The sequence below is a fragment of the Equus caballus genome, chromosome 4 (genome assembly GCF_041296265.1).
Source record: "Equus caballus isolate H_3958 breed thoroughbred chromosome 4, TB-T2T, whole genome shotgun sequence".
In the NCBI taxonomy this organism is placed as follows: Eukaryota; Metazoa; Chordata; class Mammalia; order Perissodactyla; family Equidae; genus Equus; species Equus caballus.
Genome location: NC_091687.1, coordinates 11,330,451 through 11,358,387, shown reverse-complemented (window position 1 = coordinate 11,358,387; position 27,937 = coordinate 11,330,451). Strand labels below are relative to the sequence as shown.

At 36.2% G+C, this 27,937-nt stretch overlaps 1 protein-coding gene across 4 annotated transcripts in view; it reads right to left on the bottom strand.

The window, feature by feature from the left end:
- Window positions 1–1,471: 1,471 nt before the first annotated feature.
- The window catches only part of CDK13 (cyclin dependent kinase 13), a 111,879-nt gene continuing 85,413 nt past the window's right edge, over window positions 1,472–27,937 (bottom strand). The window contains exons 8-15 of one of the 4 annotated variants that reach the window (XM_070264338.1): window positions 26,516–26,617; window positions 26,342–26,419; window positions 15,765–15,881; window positions 15,065–15,196; window positions 10,108–10,155; window positions 8,405–8,610; window positions 5,070–5,522; window positions 1,472–4,528 (exon numbers count right to left, since the gene is read on the bottom strand). In XM_070264338.1, the coding sequence (XP_070120439.1) occupies window positions 3,678–4,528; window positions 5,070–5,522; window positions 8,405–8,610; window positions 10,108–10,155; window positions 15,065–15,196; window positions 15,765–15,881; window positions 26,342–26,419; window positions 26,516–26,617 (1,987 nt within the window). In that variant the 3' untranslated portion in view covers window positions 1,472–3,677. The remainder of the gene's footprint in view (window positions 4,529–5,069; window positions 5,523–8,404; window positions 8,611–10,107; window positions 10,156–15,064; window positions 15,197–15,764; window positions 15,882–26,341; window positions 26,420–26,515; window positions 26,618–27,937) is intronic. The other 3 variants (XM_070264339.1, XM_023638961.2, XM_023638962.2) reach the window with 3 other exon arrangements.

Here is a 27,937-nt window from a genome sequence, read left to right as displayed (position 1 = left end):
TAATAGTCGCTTTTATTAAAAAGTTAAGTACTGCGGAATTTAGATAAGGCTTAGAGAAACGAGCGCTGGCAAGCCATCTAAGTGTCATTGTTCTCAGCTGTTACAGTGAGGAGACGGACTAGATGATTTTAGATTACTGGAACATCCTGTTAGACTTCACAAATGTCAAAACCAGCATCCCAGAGAATCAGCAGATCTTTATTCAAAGCTTTTATTTCAACTTCACTTTAAAAAAAAAAAGTGAAAAATCATCCAAAATTGGGTTAAGCTCATAGCGAATGCAGAAACACTTGACTCCGAAGTACCAGTCAAGTTAGTCTGGAAGCATTTAACCCATTTACCTTCCATTTTTCTCAAGAAATCTTGATGTTTCCTACAAATCGGCCTATTACAAACTGGCCACGTGCAACTTAAAATTTGTTTTCATCACTGAGTTTCCAGTTGTTCTTTCCAAAACCTTATTTCTCTATTCAAATTTGACTTTAAAACTTTACAAAGACACTCACATTTTTCATTTCTTACTCACTTAAGTGTAATTTAGATATAGCTGAGAGTAGCAAACACCACTAGCTTCTCCAGACCCTTTTTAAACCGCCTTGCTCACCGTCAGCCACTAGAAGCTCCGGGCAGCGCCTTTCACGTTGACTGACGTAGCCCGCGCACTAGAACAGTACCCGGCACTTGGGAGGCACTCAACACATATTCACTGACAGAATGAAGCTCTGAGCCACAGGTAAAGCATTCTCTTAATTCACATTCCACAAACTATTTTAATCAATAAACCCCTTCAAATGAGTCTTTTAAAATTTCATGGGCGAGTGATTGCACCTCTCCAGCAAATAATGGATGAAGACTTGGGAAATACACTGAGTTCCATGTGGAAAAACTTGCTGTGTCAGGAAATACAAAAAGGAACTTCACGTGGGATATAATGAATATTTTCTTCTTTTGGTAGGTCAATCTTACCTATTTTCATCTTATTTGCAATCTGACTTACCTGTTTCTTCCCCAAAAACATCAGCAATATTTTATGTTGCTTAGATTTCACTCAAGAATACTCAGTGATTACTGCAGTCATTATCACCTAGAGAATCAGTGATTTCCCAATCCTGTTCTTTTTATTAATCCAAACTTGCTAAAGTATTACATGGTATGGAAGGATGCATTAAGATTTTGACTATCATATTTCATCAATTTTAAGACAAATTCTTTCATACAACAATGTCTCTATATTTGGGGATTATTTTACAGTGGATGCACCTTAACATTGTGTTGTAGTTTAAGTGGCAACATTTTTTCTAAGTGGTGCATAAAATATTGGTATGTGTCACATCAACACTGTTTTAGGGTGAGATTAGAAGCTGTGGTTTAAATTTTCAATTTCAAGGAACAATTTCCACATCCTCCCAGCCACTCTCCCAACATAAATATATAACTGAAATGTTGAATTAGAAAAACTATCCAAACACAGTTCCATTTTATATAAAATATTTAATTTTAAAACACAGGCTATTCATGTCACATAAATATCTTCAATTTCAGGTTAGCTGCTGTAGTCAGCAGAATTATCAAGTGTGACTATTAAGAATAACTTAGATACTGTCACTTAGAGGAAAGTCTAAAGCTCTAAGACTCACCATATTAAAATTTCAGATACTTGAATACTGTAGCTATTTTGCTAAATTTCAAAATATTTCTTCACTTCCTGCAATGTAGTTTTATTATAAGTTGTTAGTACTCAATATTCAAATAAAAGCAAAATAATTTTTTCTTCATTTCTTTCTCCCAAACAAAAAAAAATTCCATCAAAAAATAAAATGGTCAACCGACATCAACTCATTTTATAGCAGTAAAATGGCAAATTATCCACTTTAAAATGTCCTTACTGTCCCCAAACTACAATGCCTCCCATATATTGTTTGGAAATGAAGGTTCACAAGTCAGATAAGAGGGCACAGGGTTAAGAAACTGACTTTAGAACTGGAGCAATTTCCATTCTATAACAGTTGTTCCAATTTAAGATTCCAATCAAAAAATAAGTTACCAAGAGAATAATTAAAACAAAATGGTTAATTGGCACAACTCTCATTTCCAGAGTCTATTTTTTCCAGTTAGTGATAATGGAAACACTGGCTTTTTACCTTTGGTTCCTTTCTAGAATTATTCTAACTGTATGTGTGTGTGCACATGTGTGTTTCTGTGCACATGTGTGTTTCTGTGCACATGAATAGATTTGACACCATGACGGTTTAGATAAGGGTTAGCCCACCATTCTTCGTTGCTTTTAATAAGAGAAAAAATGTTAAAATGAACTAAATTTGCTCGAAGTCTTGCAGAAGGAGTCATAAGAAACCTCACAGGTGAGGGAAGGAAGATAACAGGGTTTCTTCTCACTATGTTTTCTTTGCTTCCATAAATTCCATCTAGGTAATGTTTCTAGTTAACAAGTAAAGTGAATAGAGTTAATTTTTTCTTAAAATGGCAACTGCATAACTTAAAATATGGTGTTTGCCACCCCTCCCCCATGAACTTCAAAAGATCTATGCAAATTCTGTTATTACCTCTTACTTCTATGCTACTGCCCTCCAATTATCCATGGCAAGAGGAAACAGGGACAATATGGCAGCTGAAAGAAAATGGTACTCTAAAATTCTGTTAGCTATTTTAACCATTTAAATGACAAAACTTTCTAGGACTTCTCAGAAGTAACAAAAGGTACTGATTGGAGTTCTACTCCCTTTCTTTGTTCTGACTCTTCTCTCAAGAGAAGGTGGTAGTGGAAGGTAACAGAGCCCAAAGACAGGCAGAAAGGAGACAGTGTGATGGGCAGAGGGAATGGACCCCATGGGAACTGAGCAGGCAGCCCCTAAACACGGGAGAGCTCCCTGCCTCGCCAGTACAATGCATTGATTCCCTTTAGAAGACAAATGGGTGTAAAGGTTAACTGCTTTTTCAGACCTTAAGTTTACCTGTTAAGGCACTTACTTACCCTCCCCAGCCCACCCATAGTTTTCATATAAAACCCACTATTTCGTTTGAATGCATTTTGCTAGGCTATGATAATCTGCAAAATAAAACAAAAATAACGTTGACCATTTTTTTTTATAAAACTGCTGCATCAAGAGAAAGGCTGTGTTTTATTTTCTGAAATGCACAAAGTACACCTTTCACAATAACACTGAAAGCAGGTGCAAAGACTGACAGTGACCTTTGACTAAAGGTAGCTTTGTAAAAAGAAAAATACCAAATAAATCAGTGCCCTTTCTGATTGTTGTAAAACTGGAGGGGGGAGGGGTTTGTTGGTTGTTACATAAAAGTTGGTCCAAACTTACAAAAAAAGCACAAATGTGCATAGTTCAGAAGATCTGCAGAGGGCCATAAAGACTTTTATGTCCCTAAGATTAGCATCCACTTAAAACTGCAAGAATACAAAATAAAATTGTTAACTAGAATTCGTGAAGATGTACAATTAATAGATCTAGTTTTTAGAACAGCATGAATTTAAGCAAGGTTTTTTTTGTCTTTTTTTTTTAACTATTGTATGCAAGACCCTTTTCCACATAAAAATAAAGCTGTTGTTGAATTAATATTATTCAAGTCTCTTGGACTGCTGCCTTAAATCGCAGCTAGAAAAGTCTTTCCAGATAAAAATGATGTGCCTGAGGAAAAACAGATACTCAGTATGGTAACCCTCTGCCTCGACCTCTGCCAGTTGATGTGCTAATGTGTCCCCTGTATCCTTGTGAATATCCAGGTCCTTGAGCAGGAGAAGTCCAGGTCTGTCCATGCATGAGGCCAGGGCCGCCTGGGTTTTCCTGTAAGTTACCACCATAGTTATAGTTGTGCATCTTTGCTGGCAAAGGATGAGTACTCTCGGGCCCTGTGGAAGGGTCACTGCTGTTTGCCAGGACTGCAATGGGGCCATGGCTATATTCAAATCTATGGTCCTTGTCTCCACTAAACAACATGGGACCAGTATTGAGGTAAATGTCTCCATATCCAGCTACTGAACTAGGAAATGACTCCGAAAAGGCAGAAGGCTGAGGTGGCCCACCAGAATGAGATGAAGTAGTACTGTAGTTGTCCAAAGACTGAATATCAGAGTTCCCGATGAAGCTACGTCGTTCCAGTGGTGGAGCAGAGCTACCCCCTAGACCATCACTGCTAACATAAGGAGCAGAGGAGAAGGAAGAAGATCCAAAGTTGTCCTTGTAGTCTGAAGTGGGTACGTAAGTGTCTCCTACTTGGTAGTCAATACCACCTTCTCTTTTGGGATCATCCTGGGGCTGATGCTGAGCAAGAAGCTGTAACAGCGCTGCTTTCACTCCGGCATGAGGGTCAGTTAAGGAAGAACCAGTGGTGGGGACGTGCTGGTTTTCTGTCCGATAATCCAGATCTTCCTCAGTGACTGGTGGTGGTTCAGGTGGTTCAGGAGGTCGCTGATCAGGAGGCAGAATGCGAGGCCGGTCTGGTTCTGGTGTGAGCTCCAATATCCTCATATCTTGGTGTTGGATGAGGTCATCTTGCCCTGAGTGAAACAAAGCGAAAAAAAAGAGAACAAAGTTACCATGGAAAACTAACCGTTCAAAATAGTTCCTGTTTCCTATGGGCGGGCCTAAAGATCATTAGAAGTTCCATCTCTAGCAAAAAAGACAAAAGGAAAGAGGTATGTAAGTACTAACATTACCTGCTACCATTTAAGTCTATGGTGACTGAAAAACTTGACTGTATTTGACTTTTGAAAAGTATCTCACGTATACCTATTTTTTTGCTTGAAGAACAAAAGCTACTGTATACATAAAGTTTCTGCCTCGGTCAATCATCCTGTTGTAGTTGGAGTAAAAGATTATTTCTTAACGATAGGTTTACCTGAAAAAAATCTATGGCATTCATATTGAGTTATCTCACACATGGATAAACAGACAAAGAAACCAAGCCATAACCAGCGACCTGAAAATTTTCAGGACATCTAGCAATGCCACGAAACAGTACACATTACAAATCATCAGCAACAGCAAGAAAACAGTGTGAACACAGCTGTGTTAGTGGTCTGCTGTCTGCACACTCACCCGAGACCGGAGTGCTAGGTTCTGGAGGTGGCCTGAGTTGTAACGACGCTTCATGTCCCGATCCATTCTCCCTCTCTTCTAGTAGCACGTCTTTCTGCTTCGACTGCTGAGCCTTTATTAACTGAGTCAACAGAACCGCAAATGCGCTCTGCACAGCAGCCTGGGTAGCATCAGTCTCCACTTTAGGCTGGATGCTCTGAGAAGAAGGCTGAATTCCTCCCAATGGTTTCGAAGACTCCTGCTGTGGTGTTGATGGATCTGTCTGTTTTTCACCTGTTGCCAAAATTCCAGCAGGAAGGTTTATTTTATTGAGCTGCTGCTGAGTCTCAGAGTTTACCTTAATGTTCAACACTTGGACAAAATCAGCCATATTAACACTTGTTTTAGATTGTAGTAGGTTTAGTAGAATTGCCAATTCACTGTGGTTTAACTGCTGTCCAGGGCCTGTTTTTACTAAAGACAAAATTTGTATTAATTAGAATTCATAATTCGCAGCTCTCCCTTGCCCCCCAAAATGGCTCTGTATTACCATATTAAAATGCACTTTGTGGGACAGTGTTTAAGAAATACTGTGAAAAGGGAATCTCAGTCTAGTTCAATTTCCTGTACATTTAAGATGTAACTGCACATAAATTTAAACAAAAAAAAACTGCAGTGCATTTTGAGTAAATTATTTTTAGGAGTAAATACTTCAAAAGGAAAATCCAAACTACCATCAGAACCCCATACTATAGACATAACCAGGAAATATCACTTGTGAATGGAAATAGATGATGATGACAACGACAGCAACAGTGTCAGGGGCTAAGTATTTTATTTCCTTCATTCCTCACAAGAACCTTATAAGGCATGCTCTATTATCAGCCTCGTTTTTTTTTTACTGAAGAAGAAACTGACATCCAGAGAGACTCAATAACTTGCCCAGGTCACAAACGCTGTAAGTAACCGAGCTGAGATTTGAACCCATGGATTCTGATTCCAGAGTCTGAGCTCTTAACCCACGGTATTGTTTATCTAAAATAATGCTTATTACCTAAGAACCTAACTTTATCTTTGCAGTAATTTCAAACTAGGATATTGTGGACTCTCTGATAAAATGTATTTTAATTCATTTTTTAAGTTAGGTCACTTTGGGTAAGCTAGGAACTCCTACAGAAGCATGCTTACAATGTGCACAGAAGAAGGCATTAACTCAGCACCAGGAAAACAGAACCAGTTATTTTTCTTTTTCCAATTTTCAGTTTAGACTTGTGACGGTTTACAGAGGCTCTTGTGCAAGCTTATCTGAGTCATATACAACAAGGCTCAAATGCATACAATACTAATATGTTAAGAGAGAATACAGACAGTGATAAGCAATTTCCATAACCACAGATGACAGACTAATAGAAGAGAAACCAAAGATGATAAAATGCTGATGATTAATGCTATCTTTTTATATTCTCTCTCTACATATTTTGAGATAGTCTTCATTCATTCTTAATATTATTTTTAGATTAATTCAACACAAACTTTTGCAAGTTCTTCTTGTGACCTGCAGGCATTAATAGGGAACCAAGCTTGTTCACTACACCCCTGAAGTTGGTTTTGTTCATTTTCCCTTTCACTTCTCTATTGGCAGAGGCTATCTCTGCGTGAGCTCAGAGAAGTATTCTTTAACTATGGTGTCTCCTCTACAGAAGGGGCATTTTCTTATTTCAAGACACTGATGATGTCTTGAAAGACAAAGAGGATTCATTCCTATTTCAAAAAACCAAAATTCTCACTTAATAGCAACAGTTAAAAAAAAAAAAGGAAAAAAAATAAAATGAAGCTCTCCCCCATTAACAGGGCTGTTAAATAGGTTAGAGCTAAGAAACAATAACAAAATGAGCCCAGAAAGGGCAATTCATTTTTTAGCAGCTAAAATAGAGTGAAATATCTACCCTCTGTTACATTAGGTTTGCTGGTGAAGTAAGGACATCAGTTCCGTGAAGAGGAGTAGAAATGAAGACCTGATAGTCTTGTTAAGGAATATGACAACTGTCACCTGGGACAGCTGACACCATCCAAATTTCCTGTTACTGCGAGCTCAAATCCTTTTTCAGGAGCAGACGGCATAGAAAACGTAACATTTATAAATACAAATTATGAAAACTTCCTGTTGCTTCTCTTTTGCCCTTCTCCAAATTTTACATATTTTTAGCATGAAGAGAAGTAATATTGAACTTGATATAGACAGCCCTCACTGTACACAGCACATGTGTTCTCCAAAGCTACGCATATCAAATATTTTCATGTATGAGGGGAATTCAGTATTCCAAGAAAGGAAAGAATACTTCTGAACAACAAATAACAACTGCTTTTGCTTTATAAAGTAACATGTATCAGCACTTTAGTCTGACCAAGGCCAAGTCTAAACTTGCAGATTACATGGAAATGCATTAACGGGAATCTCTCTAACCTTTCTCAGCTTATCTACCATATATTTATCCTCAACCACCAGAAGTTCGATCTGACCACGGATCTGTTTTAATCAACTAACTGATCAATATGTACTCATCTCTTAGTAAGTGCTAGGCTACTTTTTCATGTTTAATAAATCACCACCTCCACAAACAAACATTTTTTTCATAACAGTCTCTGTTTTCATTAAAAAAATTAAGCTAAAGTTGAATGTTTTCTGTTCTTGAGGTAAAATGAGGGAGTGGATTCCATTTTTTAAAAAGTTGTTAACTAAATGAGAGAATGAGTTTAATACACTTCTGACAACATTAAAGCAGCTTACTCGTATAACAGATTGAGTCAGAGGAAGAAATTTAAGTTTCCCGAAAATATTCTTCTTTATCAAACTTCAAATCATTTCTGGCACAGTATTAAGATGGCAATCTTTGAGATTCTATAATATAATGGGAATTATATTAAGAGTGATCCGAGGACATTACAAACAGTACGAAAGAGCTCCTCTGAGTTTTTGGCTAGTTTCCTCTATCTTCGTATTCTTTAAGCATCCACAGACACTAAATGCTGAGCCTCCATGAGAACGGGGTTAGTAAAAGACCTACTGACTCCTGCTCTAGGGAGAAAAGGAAACAGGGAAATCTGACCAATCACTAATCATATGCAATGTCATGCTTTCTTTATAAGTTAACCTTACCTTAAAATTGCTTAATATTGTGGTGCCAGTGGCAGTGAAACGCCTGTACTGGCACACAAGCAAATAACAAGGAAAGGTCAAGTTCGGTGCATTAACCTGACCTATAGCCACAAGATGCTTTACCACTAGAACAATACAATCAACGCTAGCCACACACCAGCACGAAGAAAACCAACCCACCCACGGAAGCATTACTGACCAGGTGCTACATTCGAGTTGCCCTGAGATTTCAGTTGTGAAGACGGCAGCACACCCTGAGGGGTACTGGTTCTGCTGTCATCCAAGCCCAGAGACAAGTCCTTTCTGGGGGCTTTAATTGTGGAAACATCATCAGTCATGCCCATCTGCTTCTGTCTTCTTCGTTTTTTACTCCATAACTCATGACAATCTTGCCATAAAGGAAGGCTGGAAATAAAAAGTATTAAATTGTTTGTCAGTGACATTTCTTGACAGCAACAAAAAAATGCCAATATTTACTACGTAGCACCAAAGCTGCCAGCCCCAATCTCCCGCAAGTTGCTCTTGAAGACTTCACACACAGGCTCTGTAAACTTCTCCAATAAAAATCATCCTTGATGCCCCACCTCCTTCAGGGCTTCACCTTTACAGACGGACTATTTTTCTGTGGCTTCTGAATAAGCAACAAGTAATCATTTGTTAAAACTATTAATGAAGAATATATGTTCATAAAAGTAGGTTACTATTATCCTTGGTGCAATCTTTTAAAGCCAATTCTATCACAGTGTATCATACATTGAATAGGATATGAAAAAAAGGGCAAAAAGTAAGCCATTTGCAGAAACTAGACACAGGATTAAAAAATAGTAAACGCTAGGACATAACATTTGTGAGAAACTCTCTAGTAAGGATTCTATTTTTTAATATCCTCATATTTGCTTTTACGATCAAATGCTTTAAAATTAAACTGACGCTACAGAGGAATTTCAAAAATAGGTAATCCAGGCTCATTACTCGTTAACAAAGAGTTCTAAATAACTAGCAACTATCAAAATTACCCACAATTCTACGTTAATGTAATTTCATAAAACTGCAGAAAAACTTTTGCTTAAAGAAAAACATAAATATTTGATTTATAAATGTTTTCTTCTTAACCTAATAAAAAGTTCAATGGGAAGTTACTATTATATCTATTTTAAAGATGAGAAAATTGAGGCTTGGAAAGGTTAATAAACTTGCCCAGAATATCTACAAATTCCCTTAAGCAGCCCCAACCTGGTGATAGGCGTCTGTAGTCTTCAAACTGGTATGTTTACCTCTAGGAATACACGAAGACTTTCTATGGGGGTGGACCTGGAATTGTTTTAAAGGCATTTCCACATCCATATGTCCTCTTTTCTAAAATTGATCTTTGAGAATGGCCTGCATGTTCAGCAAGTTCTTTCACACCTCCTCCTTCAAAATTACTCTCATCTCATGTCATAAAATAAAGGCATATGCAACAATATGGTCGAATCTTAGCAATATTATATAATATTAAGTTAAAAAGGTCATTCCCGAAAGATTACATACAGCATGACACCCTTTTATATAATTAAAAACAACTAAAATTTTAAAATATAACTTTTTATGAGTACATATAGATGGCAACAAAAAGAATATACAAAAGAAAACAGGGATGATGGTTACCTCAGGTGGAGAAGGCAAGGGGATAGGTCGTGGTGGGGGAGAGGGTATGATATGATTGAAGTAGGTTATTTTCAAGGTTGTAGCTTTTATTTGGTAGGTTCATGGCTGCTTATTAACGTCATTTAAAATAACTAATTAAATTAAGTAACTAAAACAAAAAAAGAGAGCCATGCATGGACCAATGATGAGTGACACAAGGATTATGATTAAACCAAGTCTATGCACCTGAGGTCCAAAAACAAAACAAAGGCATACCTCTCAGCCATCTTACTATGGTGCATTGCCTCAGCGTGTAAAAACCTCCTGGAGTAACAAACAAAGGGACAATTTGAAATATTGATATTGGGAACCTTTAAGGCATCATAAACCCGCCAAAGACTTTCCTTTCTGTGTGAGTGTGAGTGTGTGTTTCTGTGTTTCTGTGTGTGTGTGTGTGTGTGTGTGTGTGTGTAAGCTGTGAGGGCGGAGCCTCTGCTGGGACATTCTGAATTCAAACATACTGCAGGACTGCAGAGTGGGGTAACTGGAGCGATCTCACTCCTCCATCCTGATGTTCAGGGAACGCTCTGCTCTTGTGGGAGAGTTCCATGAGAGTAAAGCAAAGAAATCCACTAAAAAGGGCTTTAGTTCCCTCCCCCAGTTTCAAGGTAAGAGATTCTTTACAGATGATCTCAACACTCATCTCTAAGAAAGATAAATATGACCCAACAAAGAGCTATGACAGTACAGGTTAGTGACGCTGACTCTTAGATGTACCAGGAACGTTTTCCAGGATGACCAACTACGTGCTTTCCTGAAGGTTCAAATACTGGCTCAGCCACTTACTTACTGTGTCTCATTAGGCAAGCAACTGGAGCTCTGTGCCTCAGTTTCCTTATCTTTAAAAATGGGTTTAAAAATACAATCTACCTTATAGGGCGAAGGTCACATTCTACATTAACATGTGGAAGGACTTGGACAGTGCCTCTCACACAGGAGGTGCAGTATTCATGCCTGATACCATTCACCATCATTTGACAAAAGTAGTTTAAAGCTACTTTTGTCAAATCATATCATGAAATACTTATTCCAATTACAGTTGATCGTATTTTATGAATTGTTTAATGCTTTTTACTTGTTAAGAAAAAACAAAATTATAGGCTAACTGCCAGTCTAATTCACTTTTTGGCAATATATACATTTTCCTTTTCATTAAAATACATCAGAAAAGTTTGACAGAACATCTAATATAATTAATGGAGCTACTTCCTATTTTTTTATACCCCACTCTCATTTGATTATTCCTAAAAAATTGATCATTATTTCACAAAGGAATACCAAGCCCTTCTTCATGGTCCTTACCTCATAAATAATTTATAATTTTAACTACCCATTACATATTACAAAATGAGAGATATTACACTGCTTATATAAATATTTTTTTAATTTAAATATTAGGTCAAAATCATTATAATTTTGACCTGATTGCTTTAGTGATGGATCTAACAAGAGCTGTCCCATAATTTATTACTGGTTTATAAAATGTTCACCAAAATGTGTATTAACACGTTTATTTTTAATGTAAAAATGTAGTCAGGTGTATGGTCTGCTAAAACTAAGAGAATTTAGATGATGCGTTTGACAATATGCACAGTGTTTCCAATTAGGTCATGTGGCAGACATTTTCCATAAACTGAATGGGATACAACTATAGTTCCAAGGTTTTAACAAAAACACGTATTTTAAAAATGTAATAAGAATGCCAGCCCTGGTGGCCTAGTGGTTAAGTCTGGCACAGGTTCGGTTCCCAGGTGCCAACCTACACCACTTGTCCATCAGTGGCCATGCTGTGGCAGCACCTCACATACCACAAGAGGAAGACTAGCAACAGATATTAGCTCAGGGCAAAACTTCCTCAGCGAAAAAAAAAAAGTCAGAAACACAATTTAACAAATGGATTAGCAAAGTAGCAATGAAATTACACAATGACTTCCTAATCTTTTCTACATATAGTCAATCAAACAAGTGCTAATAAAACAAAAAGTAACAAGTATAAAAAGAAACTACTTAAGTATTCGTAAACTTTCTTTGGTTTATTTTCTCAAAATATGAAAAAACAAATGATTAATGACTAGATAGATCGTTTGGCAAGTCATGTAGTTTCCCAATCATTACTGTCAAGAATATTAAAGGAGAAAAGAATTTTAAGTTGACATCTGAAAGGCCATTAAAATAATTTTGATGACAGATCACTATGTGATTTTTAAGACATAATGTGGAAGTTCAAAGAAGTCAGTGCTATAACTATGACAAAACTCTATGCATTCTCAAATGCTTATTTACAAGGATACTTATAAAAAAATAAAATTACAATTAATGTGGAACTATGTTTCATTCTAGAATAAGTAATATTCATCAACAGATATGCAAATTACTTAGGAAAAAAAATCTCAGCCCTATCTATTTCATTAGGTTGCGTTTCCAACAAAACTTACTAATTTTTTTCCCTTTTTTTCTTTATTTGCTGAGGAAGATTCACCCTGAGCTAGCATCTGTTGCCAATCTTCTCTTTCTGCTTGAGGAAGATTCGCCCTGAGGTAACATCTGTGCCAATCTTCTCTATTTTGTATGTGGGGCACTGCCACAGCATAGCCACCAAGTGGTGTAGGTCTGCAGCCAGGAACCAAACCTGGGCTGCTAAAGCAGAGCGTGCTGAACTTAACCACTAGGCCACAGGCCTGGCTTCTTCCTATGCTTTTGTTATGTGAGCTGCTGCCACAGCATGGCCACTGTCAGATGAGTGGTGTGGTTCTGTGCCCGGGAACTGAACCTGGGCCACTGAAGGGGAGCACACCGAACTTTAATCACTAGGCCATCGGGGCTGGCCCTCTTTCGGTTTTTTAACAAATATATATTACTAATATTTGCAATGACAATTTAATCAAGAAGAAAAAGAGCTTTCTAGTCAGAGGACATTTTTTAAAATTAAATTTACATTTACATATAAATAATTGTTTAGAAGAAATACAACAGGGTAATCAATAAAATACTTTCAAACATATGTTCAAATATATGTTACATTAAAAACCTGCAGAAGCAAAATAAATTCAAGATGAAAGAAGAACAATGTCCCATTGTTCAGACATCTTCTACATGAATGGTGGTGAATATCAAAATGCTGATATTTTGATTCCACTGGACACATTTATAAGAGTGATGTAACTGCTCCATTTAAGTGTCAACACTTATGATACACTGAAAACTACTTCTTTTGCAACTAGTTGAACCCTTGATTTTAAAAAGTTTAGGTGTCAATTAAAAATGTGCTTGATACAGATTTACTAGAATTCTTGCATGTGGATCATTTAACACAACCAAGAGATCAACTTAGTATTACCAATAATGGGAGAAAAATGTTATTATATTCCTCTTCATATGACAGAGCAGGAAGCACACATCACTACCTAGGCAGTGTTCCTGCCCTGCCCCCCCCCAAAAAAAGAGTTTACTCTGATTCTGATCACCAGAAAGCAATCAAGCCAGATTGTAGAATGTGCCACGAAACAGCTAGCTTGGACTCTTTGAAAATGTCAACGTCATAAAAGCCCTCCCAAGAGTGATCAAAGACCAAAGAGATACAACAACTAAATGAAATTCAGAGCTGTGAATAAATTCTTCAGCCAAAAAAAAAGAGAAAACAATAGGCCATGAGGGAAATTATCAGAGCAACTGGAGAATTTGAATATGGACTATCTATTGGATATTGCAATGTTAAATCCCTTATGCTTTATAACGGCTCTGTACTTATACAGAATAAAGTCCCAGTTCTTACAGATACATGGCTAATTATTTGTAAGTGAAGCGTCACTTCCACAATATAATATTCAAATAGTTTAGGGGAAAAAGTTTATATAGAGTGAGAAAGTAAATGTGTCCAAATATTAACTACTGAATCTAGGTGAAGGATATATGAATCTCATTGTACCATTCTTCCTATTTTTCTGTAGAGTTGGTATTTTTCCAAAACAAAGGTTGGTAAAAAACTCTTTGAAGGGGTACTAGACCCAAAGTTTCAAGCCTGTCGATATATACTGATAAGCACAAAAAGCCCACAAAACAATCAATTCAACAGTGAATGACTCAGGTCCCTCAACACGTCAGATGATAGACCCTTTTTGCCTTTCAAATCATCTCATAAAAGCTATTTATATACAGTTCGGTAAAAACTTAATGAGGCTGAATATGATGATCTCATAGAAACATAATAAGCCTAAGTGATAAGTGGAAGAGCCAGGATTTGAACTCCAAAGCCCATGTTTGTTCATTTACAACATGCTAACTGTATCACATACAAACATGTTATTATTATAGGGATAGGCTTGCTTTTATGATGCTATCATCTATAAAATTACTAAGAAAATTCCTACAAAGCTGCTAGATCCTATCAAGGAGAACCAAAGAGACTGCCTTGTCCCCTCCCCTTCCCCCAAATCAATCCTAGAGAAATTACAGGAGCCACAAGGGAGTGAGGATTCAAGAACCCAGCTATTCTGACGCCCAAACTCTATGCATGTTTCCTCCTATCAGACAATAAACTCATTCTAGACAAGCTTTTGATACTAATATTACTTCATTCAGTGATAAGGATTTTCTATTGTGTAGTATGCCAAGGAGTATTTCAGAACTTCTCTTTCATTCTGGACTAACTTGAATTTCAGAGCTGGCTCCACCCTTTACTACATTTGTATTCTTGGGCAAGTTTCTTAACCTCTTTGAGCCTGCTTCCTCCTCTGTAAAATGGTGATAATAATAATAATAATAATACCCACCTGATAGGATTATAAAGACTAATGTAATACGTGAAAAATGCTTAGCATAGCACTCAAAATTTTAGCTAGAGCAACTAGTAGCAGCGCAGGCAGTAGTACTGGCAGAAGCAGTACCAAAGCAACAGCAGCAGCAGTGAGATTTTCTCAGAGTTGAAATATATTAATAAAATTAGCCAGAGTGAAGGCTGCTTTTGCTAATTCTATGGTGAGCTGAACATTAAAAGCAAGGCTCTGCATCCTGGATATAAAAATTATATGTATTACTGCTATTCTGTTTCTTTTGATTTATTCTATTTCTTTTGACTGACTAATCATGGAAAAGCTGCTGATTGTTATAGATAGATGTTATGAACACTGTCCAGATTCTGCCTATACGGGATCTAATATAATAAAAAGCCACTTACTCTGGCGGAGGCATTTTTGAAGGTTCCACGTCTCGTAGGAACTCACATTGAAGAGCCTGTTCTGCAGTGCAGCGCTTACTAGGATCCAAGGCGAGCATGTAATCAAACAAGTCTAGTGCGGCTGCAGGGATACTGGCACAAGAGGATTACAGAGTCACACGTGCTCTCTGACACAAGTTTAATGTTTCTTTAGAAGCTTATTTTGAATATTAGCATTTTATAACATGTTCGCATTACTTTATTCCAATAAATTCCAAATTCTACTTTGAAGAAACATTTTCACACAATCTTGTAACTATTATTCTAAATAATTTGAAATTTGGCAAACAGTATATTTTACTACTCTATAGGTAATTTGCTGTTATAAATTAAGAAATGAATAGAATAGTTTCCTATAAGAAAATAAAAACCTGAGCTCACTTTGAAAACTGTTTCATTAAAATTTAAAATGATATTATTAAAGGTCTTTCATGTAAGCACCAAATCAAACACAAAACCCCAAATCATTAATTCCATAATGACGGTGAAATGGTAATTTGCATGGAGCAAAGGGAAACAAAATTAAACGACACAGAAGAATTGTGACGGGTCTACCTTGGGTCACTATAGAGCGACATTTAGAATTCACAAGAAATAACAACAACAACAACAAAAAAAAACCATTTGATGCAATATAGATGTTTAAGCATCCCCTTCTTACAAAACAAATTCTTCTCTTAACTTTCGACGGTATTGCTTCTTTGGTTTCATGGTGTTGAAATAGGGTAGTTTGATTACATCGGGCCAGACTGCAGGACATGGACTCCCACATATACGGCTAAACAATACACAAAAAGAAGAACATCACTATAAACTACGTAGAAAAAATAATACATATTACTGCTATACAAAACATCAACTCATTTTTAAATACACAAAATTTGAAGTCCTAATATAATGTATAAGAAGTTTCATTAAATATTTTAGTCATCCCAACTTAATCACTTGTTTTAAGAAACCAACTTATTTTCAGTCGATGCTTTTAACACTCCAAACACCCCAGAGAGAAGCTTCATATTTGCAAAATCAAATCTTAAGACACAGGTAACAGTGAAAATATGTTGACCACGTTTTGAACCAAAACAAAACATTTTATGCCAATAAAGCTCTTCTCATGAATATAAGGAAGTCTGTAGTAACAGCAGAAACAGTTTTCCTACACTCAGGAAGGTCATTGGACTGTCAAGACTGCTGCTGAATTCTATTAACAGGAGGACCCTAAAAGTAACATTCTGGCAACATGAAAGTTCTTCAATTTTAGTGCTACTGATTTCAAGGTATTTAGAAACTTGAATTGCTTTACACTCTGCTTATCTATACCTTGCAAACCCTCATTATTTTTGTATTAATTAGTAAGTCCTTGTTATGGCAATTTGTAGAAGAAATGCTATAAAAAATCTTATTACTTGTACACGCCAGTCTCTTCTTCCTTACAACCCAATTTTCACAACCTCCTCAAAAATATACTAGCTTCATAGGAAAAAAGGCCAAACTGGGGAGCACAACTATCTATGATCTGGTCCCAGCTGCCCTCCTAGTCTCATCTCGCAATTCACCTCTCCCCACAGAAGCACCACTCCTCCATGTCCACCCTCACAGTCCTTCTCCCTAGCTTCTACCTAGCTGAATCCTTTTCACTTCTCAAGATTCAGATCAAAAGTAATCTATTCAACGAGTTCTTCTATATCCCCAAGCCTACCCAGAATGGTCACTCTCTGCCTGCTACTTGTTTCTTTTGACGCTATTTAGTCCTGCTTTCTATTTTAGTTGTTTACATGTCTGTTTCTCTTTCTAAATAATCATTCAGGAACCATGTCCCTCACTTTTGTATACTTTCCCAAGTAACTACATAAACATAAATAATTAATTCCAGGCAGACTGATGTGTATTATAACATAAGTATAAAGTATATTGGAATAAAAGAAATGGAGCATACTTTCAACCAGAGAAATACAAGAAAATATACTCAATTTAGGGAAGGGTGCAGAATTTTGGCTACAACTCCAAGATTAAGTAAACAACAGACAGGTGACAAAGGGAATAAAGGAAATATGTTACTGGCAAACAGAAGTGCACAGGCAAAGGCATGGAAGTAGCAAAGTGTGGGCATTTGGGAGGAAGACAGGAAATCAGGAGAGGTGGAATTTAGGGCTCAGGGAGGGGTCGTGGGAAGCACAGACCGAGGTCACACAGTACAGTTTTTAAGAGGCAATTTGCCTAACTACAATTAAGACAGACTTTGAAGACAAACTTCACAACTGAATCCTGTCTGGGTGATATTGGTCAAATTACATTGTGTAAGAATCTATTTCTTCTTCTGTAAAATAGAGATTAATTTTACTTTGAAGCTGTGAAACTGAATGAGCTAGCATCTGGCCAATTAATAGCTTTATAATAAAAATCAGTTTATTACCTATTACCTCTTAGCTAAACAGTTTCAATTATTTTATTTTATATGTTGTAAAAAGACTTGAGTAGTGAAGTTACCTAACTGGTAGCAGCATACAGATGGAAGAGACATTCTGAGGCAGGGAAAGTTACTAGAAACTAGGAAAGCAGACATGACAGCCATTGATGATAACTGCTTATTAGCAAAATCTGCCTGATGGCTAGCCAGCTATACCAAAAGCATTTACCAAAGATGTCTTGAAATACATAATATACTAAATCCCCAAATATCTGAGGCCTATTTTGGGCATCTATTCTGATCTACTCACATATCTACTCTCGTGTCAATACCATATGGTAGCTTTGTATTTTTCATAAGGCTGACAGGACAAACTCCTCTATCTACCCATTCCTGCAATTACTCTTCTCAGAATTTTCTTAGATGAAATGTAGAATCAGTACCGTCAACACTCCAAAAGTAAGAGAATCCTGTTTGGATTCAACTACTGCTCTGAATTTATAAATTCACTTAGAAAGGACTGCTATCTTCACAAAGCTTAACATTTCTATCCCAGAAATACTCATTTTATATTTCTTTCAGTTTTATATATATTTCTTCAATTAGATCTTGTATATTCTTACGGGTTTTATTTTTTGCTTTTTGGAATGTGTTCCTGTGCCTCTTGTGCCTATTATAATATTTCCAAGGAAAACTAGGAAAGTTTTATTATAGGAATGGTTGAAAATTTGACATACACAATTTTAAGGTAGCCGCCAGAGATTCTATGGTCCCTAACAGTTTTCGTAGTTGTTTCTTTGAGGCTTTCCAGGGTGACAACCATATCACCTATAACCAGAATTCATCTACACTTTTTTTGATGTGCATATCTCTATCATTTTGGTACCTTACATTAGGTGGCAGTTTTCAATGTGAAAATGATAATGGTGCTACACAATACTAAGTAATTTTGTTTTGTTTCTGATTTAAATGGAAGTACTTTCATTGTTTACCACTGGGAAGGATAATGAATTCTGGTTTGAGAAACACAACACATAATAAAGATACTCACAGACACACACACACACACAAATTCACACATATATCCTGTTAAGGAAGAATTCACCTGCATTCCTTTTTTACTATGAGTTTTATTTCTCTGGCTTTTAAATTTTAGAAAGATACTTTAGTTTTATCAGTTTGATTTGTAGAAACTTTATTATAATCATCATCTGCATTTTCCACCCTGGGCTACTAATGCCATGAATTATATTAAGAGATTTCCTAGTATTTATTCATCCTTACATTCGAAAGAGGACTATCTCCTAGGCCCAGACATACTATATTTTAGCGTAATGCTATAGTCTACTAGTTAACTTAGACCTTTGGCATCAATATTCATACGTGAGATTGTTATACAGCAGGAGTTCTCAAAAATGAGGTCCAAAGACCCTTAGGAGTCTAGCAGATCAAAGGTATTACTAAGACATTATTTGCCTTTTTCAATATGTTGACTTTGGTACAAGGCCAATGGTGAGTAAACTACTGACACCTTAGCATGATTCAAGACAGTGGCACCAAACTATCAGCAGTAGGTACTCTTCCCTACCACACAATCACGCCATCAGGGGGCAATGTCACTTAAGAATGTACTTGTTGAAGCAGTAAAAATTATTAATGCTATTAAATCCTAACACTTGAATAAACATCTTTTTAATATTCTTAGTGATGAAATAGAAAATACTCAAAAAACTCTTCTGCAGCACAACAAAGTCTGATAGTTATCTTGAGAAACACTTGTGCAATTATTTGAGTTGCATGCTGAAGCAGCTGCTTTATTCGTGGAGCAGCAGTTTTACCTGCAAGAACAACTAACTAACTATGCTCATTTCAGAATGGGCATCTGCCAGACATTTTCTCAGATATGAACAAAGTCAGCTTGTTACTTCAAGGAGACAACTGCAGTATTTATTGTCAATTATAAAATTTGAGCTTTCAAGAGAAAATCAGAATACTAGAAAACTTATACTTACACCATAAACTTGACAGTTTCACAATAAATAGCTAAAAGTTTTTCTGATGAGATTAGTGGTGATAATAAATATTATAAAATGAAATGTTACATTTGGAAGATCTGCTCGATTCATTAATCCAATATTTTCCAAACGACCAATATAAAATGTTACAAAATCATCACCGGTAAAAGATCCATTCAGAAAGCAAGACAGAACAATGGATTTCAATGTATTAGAATACAAAAGACTCCTTGCTATGGTTTCAGATTGCACATTACAACTAACTTACAAAAAACTACCACTTATTTACTGCGGTTTCAAAGAATAATATGCAAAGTTACCTGAAATAATTATTCAGTGACTATTAAAAATAGTACACCACAGATATGCTATTATGAAGGTATACATGCTTCATTTTAAAAAGTATGGGAACTTTCCCTATTTCCCTATATTATGAAACAACCAAAGCCTATGCCTTTAAAGCTTTTAAAATTTCACCTGTGTGACCATCTAGGCCTGAGGCTGTGTGTATGTGTGTGTGTGTCTGTGTGGCAGCGGTGGGGGTGGGGTTTGGATAGAGAGAAACAGGGTTCTTTTCATTTTGATCCATTTTTAATTTCTTCCATGATCATAGGTGTTTTTTTATTTCATAAGCAATGTAAATTGTGTGATATCAAGGCTCTTTTCCTGGCTGCTAGAAGGCTTAAAGTGTGACACTCATGTAAAAATAATTTTTCCTTCATTCATTCCATTTTGTCCCCACCTATGTTTCTCACTCTCTTTTGCCATCACTTTTTTAACTCATACTATACTTCTATCACAAAACTTTTCTAATCTGCCTAAAATACTTTCTGGACCAAGGCAAAGTACAAATAACTTGACCATGTGGTATAAAGGTCTTTAAGACAGATTCTGATTAGTATTCTCACCCTTGATCAGTTTACATGTATTTGTACAATGCAAACCCTAAATCTGATCACTTCTGAGGCTTTAGATTAGGGAAATATCCCAGCATTACTGCAAATGAGATGAGGGGGAGAAGTATCAGGAAAAATACATTTAATTCTTACAACCTTAAGCATATTATTGGTCCTGTTTTACCTGTGAAGAAGCAAACTTAGAACATTATGGAACTTACCCTAAGTCACAAAAGCAAGCAGCAGCTGAGCTGGAATTAGAACCCAGGTCTGTAAGATTACAAAGCGCTCCCCCCACCCCCCGAATACACTCTGCCGCCTCCTTCAAATCAGGGAGACGTGTTTCTTTTATCAAAAACTCCCTTTTTTCTTCATGCTTTAAAAATAATTAATGCTAAATCAGAATCCCAAGAACATTCTTCACAGAAATTGAACAAAGAATCCTAAAATTCATATGGGGCAACAAAAGACCGCAAATTGCTAAAGCAATCCTGAGCAAGAAAAACAAAGCCGGCGGAATCACAATCCCCGATTTCAAAACATACTACAAAGCTACAGTAATCAAAACAGCATGGTACTGGTACAAAAACAGGTCCACAGATCAATGGAACAGAATTGAAAGCCCAGAGATAAAACCACACATCTATGGACAGCTAATCTTCGACAAAGGAGCAGAGGGCCTACAATGGAGAAAAGAAAGTCTCTTCAACAAATGGTGCTGGGAAAACTGGACAGCCACATGCAAAAGATTGAAAATTGACCATTCTTTTTCACCACACACCAAAATAAACTCAAAATGGATCAAAGACCTAAAGATTAGGCCTGAAACAATAAGTCTTCTGGAAGAGAATATAGGCAGTACACTCTTTGACATCAGTTTCAAAAGAATCTTTTCGGACACTATAACTCCTCAGTTGAGGGAAACAATAGAAGAATAAACAAATGGGACTTCATCAGACTAAAGAGCTTCTTCAAGGCAAGGGAAAACAGGATTGAAACAAAAAAACAGCTCACTAATTGGGAAAAAATATTTACAAGCCACTTATCTGACAAAGGGTTAATCTCCATAATATACAAAGAACTCACACGGCTTAACAACAAAAAAACAAACAACCTGATCAAAAAATGGGCAGAGGACATGAACAGACGTTTCTCAAAAGAAGATATGAATATGTCCAATAGACACATGAAAAGATGTTCATCATCGCTAATCATCAGGGAAATGCAAATCAAAACTACACTAAGATATCACCTTACACCCGTTAGATTGGCAAAAACATCCAAAACCAAGAGCGACAAATGTTGGAGAGGTCGTGGAGAAAAAGGAACCCTCATATACTGTTGGTGGGAATGCAAACTGGTACAGCCACTATGGAAAACAGTATGGAGATTTCTCAAAAAGTTAAAAATAGAAATACCCTATGACCCAGCCATCCCATTACTGGGTATCTATCCTAAGAACCTGATATCAGAAATCCCAAGAGTCCCTTGCACCCCTATGTTCATCGCAGCATTATTTACAATAGCCAAGACATGGAACCAACCTACATGCCCAGAAACTGATGATTGGATAAAGAAGATGTGGTATATATACACAATGGAATACTATTCAGCCATAAAAAAAGACAAAATTGGCCCATTCACAGCAACGTGGATGGACCTCGAGGGTATTATGTTAAGCGAAATAAGCCAGTCAGAGAAAGACGAACTCTATATGACTCCACTCATAGGTGGAAGTTAGTATATTGATAAGGAGATCTGATCGGTGGTTACCAGGGAAAAGGGGGAGTGGGGGGAGGGCACAAAGGGGGAAGTGGTGTACCCACAACATGACTAACAATAATGTACAACTGAAATCTCACAAGGTTGTAATCTATCATAACATTAATAATAAAAAAAAAAAGTCTAACTCATAGAAACAGAGAGGAGAATAGTGGTTGCCAGGGACTGAGGGGCAGGGGAAATAGGAAAAGGCTGGTAAAAGGGTAAAACTTCCATCTATAAGATGAATAAGTTCTGAGGATTTAATGTGAAACATGGTGACTATAGTTGATAACACTGTATTGTATAACTGAAAGTTGCTAAGAGAGTAGAATTTGAGTTCTTACGACACACACACAAAAAAGTGAATATATGAGGTGGTGGATGTGTTAACTCAGTCAACAGTGGGAATCACTTCACAATGGATACATACACCAAATCATCATGTTGTACACTTTAAATATATCACTACTTTGTCAATAATACCTCAATAAAGCTGAAAAAAATGCCTAAAAAAAAATAATAATAATTAATGCTACAGAATTGAAGTTGAAGCATCTTTTAAAATTATTATAAATATTTGATGTCTTCTCTACAAAACATTCTGAAATAAACTATATAGTAAAATAGTTCCCTCCCTAGCCCTCTCACAAGTCATGTTCAGACCAATAATTCGAGACTCTTTTGATAGGCCTGTTTTACCTAAATGGGATCAAACCAAACATAGCCTTCTCTTGAAAAAATTTTTCTTTTATGTTGCTTTTCCATGTCAGTATCTCCAGATGGACCATTTTCTTGTTAATAACTGTATAGTATGCCATTAAGTGGATGGACTGAACTTTCTTTTCCCATCTGGGTCATTAACTGACTTAACACGTTAATAAAATAACCCAAGTACACTCATGCCTCAGGATCTTTCCTACCTTCCTGTTCCCTCGCTCCATTCAGATCTCTGCTCAAATGAGAACCTTAAGGGAGACATTCCCTGACTATAAACAAGACTACCTCCTATCATCTTCTAAGCCCTTACACTTATCACCACCTGACATATTTTATTAGTTTGTTTTGTCTGTCTACCCCAACTAGAAAGTAGAAAAAGTATGTGCCAGTCTCTAGGCAATGAGGATACAACTCCTATTCTCCGTCGTAGCCTCAGTACCTCGTAACTGGCACGCAACCACCAGTCAATAAATACTGTTCGGTTAATCCCCCTGAATTGAGGTGTCTTCTGTATTAGATTCTAAGGTCCATATTAACTTGATTTCTGGACTTCCCAAACAACTTCACTGATTCATCTATGTATCTTGTGCCAGTACCAAATGGTTTTAGTTACTCTTTAACATATGGTATACCAAATTTTCCTTCTTTTTAAGACTTTTCCTGGTTATTTTCATGTTTATCCCTCCAGATAAACACTAAAATCAATCACCATTTCAAAAAATGTCTTTTGAACGTCTCATTAGGACTATACTGACTAATACGATGAATTACCATCTTTAAAAAAAATTAAAGCTTCCTAGCCAAAAAAGGAGATAGACCTCTCCAACAGTTACTCAAATCTTCTGTAGAATTTTAAGTGAGACATTATAGTTTTCAATATATAGTGGTGGTTTTTTTAAAGGCATCTTTGGGGCCAGCCCAGTGGTTAAGTTCGTGCATTCTGCTTTGGTGGCCCAGGGTTCATGGGTTCAGATCTCAGGCATGGACCTACACACCACTCATCAAGCCATATGCTGTGGTGGCATCCCACAAACAAAAATCAGAGGAAGATTGGCACAGATGTTAGCTCAGGGACAATTTTCCCCACCAAAAAAAAAAAAAAGGGGGCATCTTTTCCCCATCCTATATTGCTAACTGGTTATTAATGGTTCATATTTTTAAAAACTATTGCTTTTAGTGTATATGTATTAGTATATATTAATATATATTGTGTGAGTATATACGTTTGTATATGTGTATATACAGACACACACACACACGCACGTGCACACATTTTCTTAAGACTTGCCATTTCACCAAACTTTTTATTTAAGGTGTTTCAGGTGATGCCTTTGTATGTTGCATGCACGTATGCAATGTTATCATATACAAATTATGACAATACTGACATCTTCCCACTATTTATAGCTCTTATTGGTTCACTTTTCTAACACTACTAGTTAACTGGTTAGTACTTCTAAAACACTCTTACATAATGATACTGGAAGACAATTTTTTTCTCATTCTTGTCTTTATTTCTTCTAGTGTTCTACCACTAAATATTATTCAGGCTGTCAGTTTGTGATACATATTTTTATCAAATTTAAAGAAATATCCTCTACACTTATTTAGCTAGGAGTTTATATTTTAGCAAATGCCTATTTAACACACAGATAACACACAGCTAAGATAAACATATTATTTTACTTCTCTTAAAATGATAAATTATAATAATATATTTCCTAAAATTGAGACATCTTTGTATTCTTGGGATGAACATTACTTGACTCTGCAAGTTAACTTGTTAATGAAAAGCTGGATATTGTTGGCTAATCTCTCCTTTGGAATTTGTGAATTAATATTCTGTGGAAATTTTTCATGCTATCTTTGTCAATTACTGATGTTTGTTTCATATTGACTTTGTAAAAAGTGCTAGGAAGTTTGATTTCCTACACAGTATTGAGAATTGGTTAAAGTTCAGATAGTAAGGTAAAACTGTTTAGATTTAAATCCTGATTTTGCCACTTGCTAGTTGTATGACCCTGGACAAATTCTTTACCTTTCAGTTTTCTTAACTATAAAAAGAAGACAGGGTTGTTATGAAGCTTAACTGAGGCTAATTCAGGTGAAATTCTTAGAACAACACTTGCATCAGGATAAACTAAATAAATGTTAACTTATTAATAAAGCCCTAGTATCCAATATCAGGACCAATGTTTGGTTAACAGAAAAGACGGTTTAGAGGGAATCATTAAAAAAACAAGATACAACAAATACATAATTTAAACATTTTATTTTAAGTGAAAATTTATAAATGTACATTTATGCTCCAATCTTCAGACACAGGGCCAAGGCCTTTTATTTGAACAGAGAATGCTTTCTTGCACAAACCACACCCATAACATGCCATCAAGGATTTAAAGCAATTTGAGTGCTACGTTCTAAATTTTTCTGACTTTTCCTTCTTATAATTATTTGCCCACCTCTAATTAATTTGAAAGCAACTTTAAGTCTTTGCAAAGCACTGCATGTCTATATTTAATTAAACGATACATGTGCAATAATAAAAAATCAGAAACAACTACCTCTCGGTCATCCTACTCTTCAACTGGTAGGATAAACACACAGTATTACTAGAGAGTGGCAGTCTACTGGTTGCACACATGCAGCTTGCCATGTTATCAAGCTAGTATTATTTACCAAAGGAGTGGAGAGCATCAATTAATCCAGTAAGATTCATAGTATATTGGTATCTGTGCCTCATACCAGTATCTTTTCTAAAAGTTCTCATCCATATTTTGAAATACTCATGTAAATCTTACAAGTTGCAAATTAACATTATATGAAAAGCAAAGCACTTTATATTTTTTAAAAAAGAAATTGATTTTATAATAGTAGATGAATGAGTAATTCCTCATGACCTAGGTCCTACAATAGGCTCCAAATAATGAAGATCCATGCTAGTGGGTATAGCATAAATTTCACTGTGTATACATATAAAGAGATACGTATAAACACATATGCATAGTTGTAAGCCAATATGACCCAAATAAAATAACTTTTAAAAACACATGTACCTATGTATATAAAATAGACTATTTCCCTACAATATCCCAAAACATTAATTCTTCCATTCTGCCATACTTAAGGGAAAAAAGTATCTAACATTCATTCTCTCTTCCCCCTTATTTAGTCGTCTTTCTTAGTCTTATCTTTTGGGTTTCAAGCCCTTTGATTTAATGACAAAAGATCTAAGGAGGTTAAGATCCTTAATTTTACTGGATCAAGTACCAAAGCGCCTGGCATGCTAGTTTCTCCTCCTTTCAGCAATCATTAGTCTTCAGGAGAAACACGCTCCTGTCCTCCTGAAGACAGCAGCTTGGAAGATTTTAAACTTTCTGAGGAGTATGACACATACCAACCACCCGTTCCCCAGCAAATATTACAATCATGAGCTTACCTTATTAATTCTAGTTGTGCAAGTTCCTGATTTGCTTGAAATATCGGTTTTTTAGTGAAGAGTTCACCAAGGATACATCTAATGGAAAAAATATCCATCATTACTAAATGATATGATTTTACTTCACTAACAAAAGTTTCAAGTAAATTGAACCAATCAATAGGCTTATCTTACCCACAGCTCCATACGTCAATAGCTGGCGTATATCGTTCTTCTCCCAACAGCAGTTCAGGTGGACGGTACCATAAGGTGATGACCTTGTTAGTATATGGCCGACTAAAAAACACAGAAAGCACTCTTTAGAGGTAGTATCTGCTAGAAGATAGATTCTCTTAGGAAATATTAATTTCTCTAATCAAAGCAATCCTACAATCCTAACTAAAACCACTTTCATCTGCCTACTAAATAGGGACAAGCCATGACATCTAATATGATCATAAAATACAGCTGAGAGTGTGATTAACTGAACTATCCCCTTAATATATAAAAATAAAAAGGAGTTGGCTGGCTGTAACTGTAATTTAATCGAAGAAAGGTCTTTATCAACTCTACTGTTCAATACTGTTTTCCTTTCCATAATAACTTTTAGAGAGAATAACTGATTTAAACGTAATTGATCGTGACAAAATCTGGCAAATTACTAATGTGTAGCAAGATACAGTTCAAATTGGAACCACCCTAACGAAACTTTTCAACTGGGCATATCTTTGGCAACATTTAATTGATTTCAACCCATTTTAGCATGAATAGCAAACACAGAAATGTAGACTATAGTAGTTGAAGTCTATGCTGCAAAGAACCACTAGCAACAGGTATACTTTATCAGATGATCCCTTTGTCACCTTCTACCAAAGAAAACATATACATACTGCTACCTCTTTATTTGCCGTAGAAGAGATTATCTAGTAAGTTGTATTAGGGACAAGTTTGACCATCACAGTACAAATTCTCTGGCAAAGTGTTTTCAATCCTCAGAGAATGATCATGTGCTAGCTGATTCACATGAATAAAGAGGGTTCTAAGAAGTCAGAGGTGGTTCTTTGACTGATTCGTCGTTAGGGTATACTAACCTATATAGGGTGATAAGTATGTCTTTACATCGATTTTAAACCTCTCTTTCTTTCTGGACATCCTCTAAAACACAAGGACTCAAAGGCCTAGTATAGGAAATTCTCCAGGAAGGCTGAGTTCCAAACCTATTTACCTGAGGTTGGCATGGACCTGGACCAGTTCTGGGAAGAAGGAAAAGGAGCATATAATTTATAAAGCAATTCTCACTTGCCAACTGTAGGTCTGCAGTTCCAGGTAGTGTAAGACCTCAACAGCCTGATCTGCTCTGCCCGCACTGAGCCAAATTTCTCCAAATAATTTAAACACTTGCACTATAAGCTATAGATCTGGGCATCACAGCATTACCACAGATAGGACTATCGTTAACAGTATGCCAAAACCAGGAAAAAGGGTAATTGACCTTGGTATATAAATTGTGAAAATAAGGAGCATGGTCTAATATGTATATTTTCAATAGCAAATTAGGATTAAATTTTTCTAATAAAGTATTTTTTCTTAGTGATTTTTGTTTGTTTACTGGCATCA